This window comes from Buceros rhinoceros, unplaced genomic scaffold (assembly GCF_000710305.1).
Source record: "Buceros rhinoceros silvestris isolate BGI_N320 unplaced genomic scaffold, ASM71030v1 scaffold33506, whole genome shotgun sequence".
Classification (NCBI taxonomy): Eukaryota; Metazoa; Chordata; class Aves; order Bucerotiformes; family Bucerotidae; genus Buceros; species Buceros rhinoceros.
The window spans coordinates 879-7,085 of record NW_010417453.1 but is presented as its reverse complement, the minus strand read 5'-3'; the positions used below and the strand labels follow the sequence as shown (position 1 = coordinate 7,085).

Genomic DNA, 6,207 nt, shown 5'->3' with positions numbered 1-6,207 from the left:
CTTCCAGGCTGGAATCGCCTGGTACTGTACAGCCCTGTTTCTCTGCAGTGTAACTGCGGTACTCATTCCGTCTTTCCTAGAAACCAGACAGCTCTTAGTAATTAAGTCTAAATCATGCCTGTTCAGACTGAGAAATAATCAGTCCTGCATGTACAGTGATGTAAACGGCTTGGAAACAGATTATTAGATTCCTCCTTGTCTCGATAAATTTCACTGGTGAAATTCCTGATGCTTCCTCTTCCCCTGCCCTCCTTCAGCTACAGCATAGTATCTGTTTCAGGCAGATGCTTTGTGTATAAGGAGGGTTGAAATCAAGTAAGAGCCTCTCACTAGCACTACCGTCTCAGGTGACCAATTGTCAACAAACTTCAGGGAACATAGACTTGCAATCTGTTGCACCATGGGTTCAAATATCAAGCAGGGAAGGCAGAGATCACATACTCTGTAACCCTGGTGTCCCAAGCTAACAATCCCCTCAAAAGAATTTTTTCCTCAATGTTTTGCCTTTTTAAAACACGTATTTTTAACAAAGACTTTCCTCTTCACTCAAATACTGCACTGCAATTTCCTATCCCTCCAACCCAAAACACTGTTTAGCAGAGCACGAGACACTTCCAGTGTGCAAAGATGCTTAAGGCAACTTGATATCCGGATGAGCCATTCACAGCCACAGCTCCCCTTGAAGGGCGCACACTTTTACCACGGTCCAAATTCCCTGGCCACTCTAGCTACCACACACACTGTCATCAGTAGCGTTCAATAAGCTTTGGAGGGGATAGCATTCCCCCCACCCTCTATTTTAAAGCTCAAAAAGCTACAGGACCGCGAGGGGAAACCTCAAGCAAGCCTCACTGAACACACTCCCCACATGCAGTTTTGAACCCCGGTGAAGGACACAGCATGAGTGCTGACTGCCCTGTCACCTGCTACCATCAATGGCAAGGGCCCTAACAGCTTAACAAGGCCGAGCACATCACCAGCAGACACAAAGTTGTTGCCATTAAAAAAAATATTTGCTATCCCAGCATCACCTAAACCCCTTAAATCTACAAAAGGGAATGACCAGCCTTCTCTCTACAGTAACCTCCTCCATGGTCAGGGGAGACCTCACTTCCCATATTTTCTTGCAGGAGCTTTCCCTTCCTGTCCCACCCCATCACAGGAGCTGCTTTCGAGAGTATTAATGCTACTTCACAGTGAAGGTTAAAAATCTCTCTTCTTTAGAGGAGCAGGTAGCACTTTTCAAACAGATGATTCCTTTTGATTTTTTTCTGGTTTAAGCCAAACAAAACATGTGCTGAAAGGACTGTTGCCTTCAGCTGTTCTTCCTGGCTTGAACACACTGCCAAAAAGCCTCTTCTTCCAACTTCTGCCCCGTAAGAACTTCAGGAGCAAAATAAGCAGGTTAATTTCTCAGCTGACAGGCAGATCTTGGACATTTCAGTTCCAGCACTTTTCCTCAAAAATCTTTCCACATCCAAGCTGACGCTCCAGGAAGACACAGTGGCTTCTTGGGCCTTCTACTAATCCCTTGTGGTTTGGAATGTGCGGAAGCCAGGAGTTGTGCAGCTGATTTTACCAGAAATTGCAATTAATCTCCTCCAGTGTTTATGTGCAAGTTGACTTTGTGCTGAAAGGTCACACTGGAATGTCACAAATCTAGCCTAAAACACATTCATCTACTGTTACAACTGTCTGTTATCCAAATGTGATTACTTCTACCACCTCACCATGCAGAGTAAATCAGAATGCAGGTCTTTAACACCAGAAATGCTTTGATCAGGTATGAAAAGACACATCTAAGAAACACTGCCTCCACTGCAAAATGTACAATCAACAGCCTGAAATCTTGCACAAGTGAAGCAATACCTACTCTACAGTCAGTATTTTATTATTCAGGCTAAAACATCATGCAGTTCTTTACTAAGTGTTCATACTGAAAACAGTGTGCACCTTACTGCACAGAGCAAGCCTTGCCTATTTATTCTGTGCTTAGTTGATTTAGCCAATGTTTGCAGGTAACACAGGCTCAAGAGCTTGTTTCACACTAAAGACATACAAAAAAAACAACATGAAAAATAAAAATGCCATTAGTATTTAATCACCTATAAAAAAATGAACGAGCACTTTCAGTTTACATCTCATTGCACAAGGTCAAAGCTGGCCTTCAGTCCAACTACAAGACAGAGTCATCGACCTACCGACAGTGAAGTATACTGAGACCAACAGAAAAGAGAATATGGACTAGCCATTAGGCTTTCAATTCACGCTGCACATATCTCTTCGTTTTTATCCAGTGAAACCCACAGAACCCTATGCTCAGGGCCTACAATATTCACAAATATCAAATGACATTTTCAGAAGCTTCTCAAAATATGGAAACAACTGAGCTCCTGGAGAATTCTACACTTCTCCACATAATGCAAGAAGCAGCAGAAGCACTTGTTAAATTCAACAACCTGCATCAGCTTTATTAGATCGTTACATTTACAAGAATTAACGGTAACGGTGCAGCTGCAGGGTATTGCGTCTTCTCCAGGCAGCACGACGTGAGCCACCAATGGTGTGGTGGAATTTGTGGCCCTTGCCAAGACCACGACTCTTCCGCCCAGCAGACGTCAGCCCACGCATCTCTCTGTGCTTGTGGACGGGCTTGGTGATCCACTGGGTATCAGGGTTGCGCCTGATGGTCTTATGAAAGGGATCAATCAGGATCACTTCGAAAAACTTGTAAGTGGAATCTTCACCAACCCAATACGAGTTCAAGACTCTCAGAGCCCCACAGTGACGGCCAGCACGTTCCTAGCAGAAAAATTAAAAGACATGTAAAGTCATGGATACAGAGCACTATTCATGCAGAAAGACATTAATAACTCAAAACTAAAATTCTGTAGGTGCTAGAAATTTCAATTTGCCCCAAGAGAACCTCTCTTCCTAACAGAACTAGTTGCAAAGACACAAGAAAAAGTAATAGCTGAAAGGAATGCTGTCTTTCTAAAACAACAAAAAAACCCCACCTGCTTGGATTCCTACATGAAACGGGTTTTAAAGAACATAAGGAAGAAGGTGCTTGGTTGACCAAAGGAAGAACTACTTTGTACATGGATGGAAACACCCAATCAGTAAATACACAGAGTTAAAAACATCTTCAATGTGAAGATGAAGAGCACAAGCAGCACTCGGGGCCATGAAACCACCTTTTGTGGGGAGTTATGAAAGACTGATCCAATTTGCACATCCAAAGCTACAGGGGAGAAAGACATTTCTGCAGAGAATAAGCCCGTACTGTTAGAAGAAAAGGAAGGGCTGATGTAACAAGTCTTTGTTCTGCTGCTGGCATATTGGTGCTTGCTATTCCTATCCTCGCTGGTGGTTGGAAAGCAGCAGGCTCAGTTTAGAAAGAAAACAAAGCAGAAAATATCAATTATGCAACTCCATCTGCTTGTCAAGAACGGTCCTTATTTAAAACACTAGAAGTGTGTTTAATCATAGGACTTTATCATCACCATGGGCAAGTATGAACCAATGGAACCCACCCATCTTCTGTTCCAATGTGATCCCACCCTCTTACTGCAGACTTCCACTAAACAGCGCTTGACTGTCTTCTGCCTGTGTAATAAAATTCTTTAAAGTCCTGTTTTTATTCTAGCATGCAAGACAACACATCTATTAAATACTAAAATATGAACCACCCTCAACCAGCTTCTATGTGGGGACAGTAGCTACAACCAAGGTTTTATTTTTATACAGTATTTCTATCTGAAAAATTTCAGTCTTCCAGAAAAGAGCGTGTCAGATTCAGAAAATTTCCAACTAAAACTAAGGGCAAGTAACCTCTTCCATGAGCTGTCACCACAAGTAAGCATGAGATTAGCCATCAGATACCTGGGAATAGCATACATGAAGAGCATGCCATGAGCACTCAGAACACAGAATCGCATTTTTAATTTGAACTCATCATCTGTGTTTCTTTTAAATTAGCATGTCCCATACTTGAAGTCACTTAGAAGTATTTTTGAAGTGCTGGGAACAGGGAAGTTTTCTGCTTCAAGGTGGAAAGGCAGTGGGCAGTCTCCATTCTTTCACAACGTCTCTTAATTTTGAGAGTGCAGACTAGCATTAACCCACTGAGAGAGATTTCTTTTTAAAGGTGAGAATTTCATCTCTTCAAGACTACTACTGTGACATTCTGAAAGATACAGAATGAAAGTTTCCACTTGGGATTATTTCAGCAGGTAACGATGTCTCACTCAAAACCAAGAAAAGCCACCAATCTTTGTGCTTGTGAGATACCAAAGTGTTTTATAAAGAACCAGAAGGTCTTTCGGATCCAGTGGTACAGCTGAGTACACTGTGCAGCGCTCCTAAAACACCAACAGGCACTACAGACTTTAAGCCAGGAACTCACCTGTCCTTTGTGGAAGGACCATCACCTACAGCTGGTACTACATACAACATGGCAGGGAACACGGAGGTGGGATTTAGTGATGAGTCAAGTCATACACCTTAGCACATCTGAATTTTGATTTCTCAGGCCTAACCCTTTATTTTACAGGGTTTATACTAGCTGTGTGTCTACTCTTCATTACAAATACTATAGCATACTTTAGAAGGAAGCGTACACTATGAACTTCAATAAAGCACCCAGATACTACCTACCTAAGCAGTACTTCCCCCAGACCCCATATGTAAAGTCTGAACATTTTTTTCATGTGTCTCAGAACAGCCTTCCAAGACATTCTGGTGGTTTCCTACCATCAGTAGTCAAGATTAACAAAATAGTCGTTTGGGATTTATTTGTTTTGTCTCAAGAGTGTTTTCGACTTTTACAGATCAAGACCTCCCTACAACCAAATTTCTGAGTAATAACCAAAGTAGTTACCTCCGCTACAGACTGAAGGCTCCGGGCAAACTTCAGCTGGTTAACACCATGATGCACAGGTTTACCATAGGTTGCACCTTTTGGGACTGGGCGTTTACGACCACCACGGCGAACACGGACACGGTAAATAACGTAACCTAAAAGAAACGGTGACTTAGGAACTAGAAGAATTCCGGAGTGTAGCAAGTACAGATCACAGCAAAACAATTTTTGATGCCCATACTGCATTTCCAACCCCAAAACCTTTATGTGAAGTGCTGCAACATTAGGTCACCATACCAGTCTTCAACAAAACCTACAACTGCAGGTGGCCAGTGCAAAATGTTATTTCCATTACAGCCAAGTAAGGGAAGCGATGTCTGGTCATGATGTTTAGTGTCAAACCACAGCTTATGGCACTCTTCCACTACACAGCTCCAAATACGCTAAGAACAGCTCCAGCTATACTGTAACAAACAACCCCCCCTCCCCCGCAAAACACCCAACAAAACAACCACCCCAAACTTAAACCCTGACAGTAGCATTCACAAGGCAATGAAGCACAAGCCAACCAGAAACCCTGCAGAAATCAGATCACTGAGAAGCGAGGAAACTAGACAAACTTCACAGGCGGCAACAGCAGCACAGACTCTGAGCTTTGTATTTTCCCATGAAACAAACACACTGTTTCAAGGATTTGCCCAAGTTACAGGTGAACTTGCCCTGAGTTTCTTTCTATGACCAGTAACTGTCTTCTAACGACAGTACACGCTACAGTATCTTTTGTACTCAAGCACACAGCAGTGTAATAGTCAAAGTAATGCATGACAGCATCTGGGCAGAGAAAGGACATCGCCAAACCGAGGACACTAAAATCACTGGTCAATCCTGCAGCATCAACACAGCACAAAAATTAAAGCCAAAGGCCACTTGATCCTCATCTGCCAAAATGGCCAAAGAAAGCGTGAAATCAAAATTACACAAGGGAGGCTTCGGGCTGTGCTTCCAATTTAACGCGTTTATAGTAACAAGTTCACTTCATGCAGAACACTTCGGGTTCTTGGAGGATATTTAAGTTGCAGAGTTTTTTTCTTTCTACTCTCACTTAAGGATGGAAGCTGATATAAAAGTCAGCCACTCCATCACGAAGCACGTGGACTCCACCTTATCTCATTACCTTGCTTGGCCTTATATCCCAGCCTGCGAGCTTTGTCGGGTCTGGTTGGCCGGGGAGCTCGGTGCAAGGCAGACAGCTGTCGATACTGCCAACAGCGAACGCGGAGGAGGAATCGCATCACATCCGACTGCTTTTTCCTCCATAGCTCCTGGATGTACTTGTAGGCACC

The 6,207-nt window shown here is 43.1% G+C and overlaps 1 protein-coding gene across 1 annotated transcript; it reads right to left on the bottom strand.

Annotated features, from left to right (window-relative positions):
- Nucleotides 1-2,442: 2,442 nt before the first annotated feature.
- Nucleotides 2,443-6,207, bottom strand: RPL15 (ribosomal protein L15; the record flags this gene model as incomplete). Its single annotated transcript, XM_010138215.1, has 3 exons — nt 2,443-2,802; nt 4,883-5,019; nt 6,039-6,207. Coding segments are annotated over 3 exons (612 nt in total), but the record flags the coding sequence as incomplete, so codon positions are not given.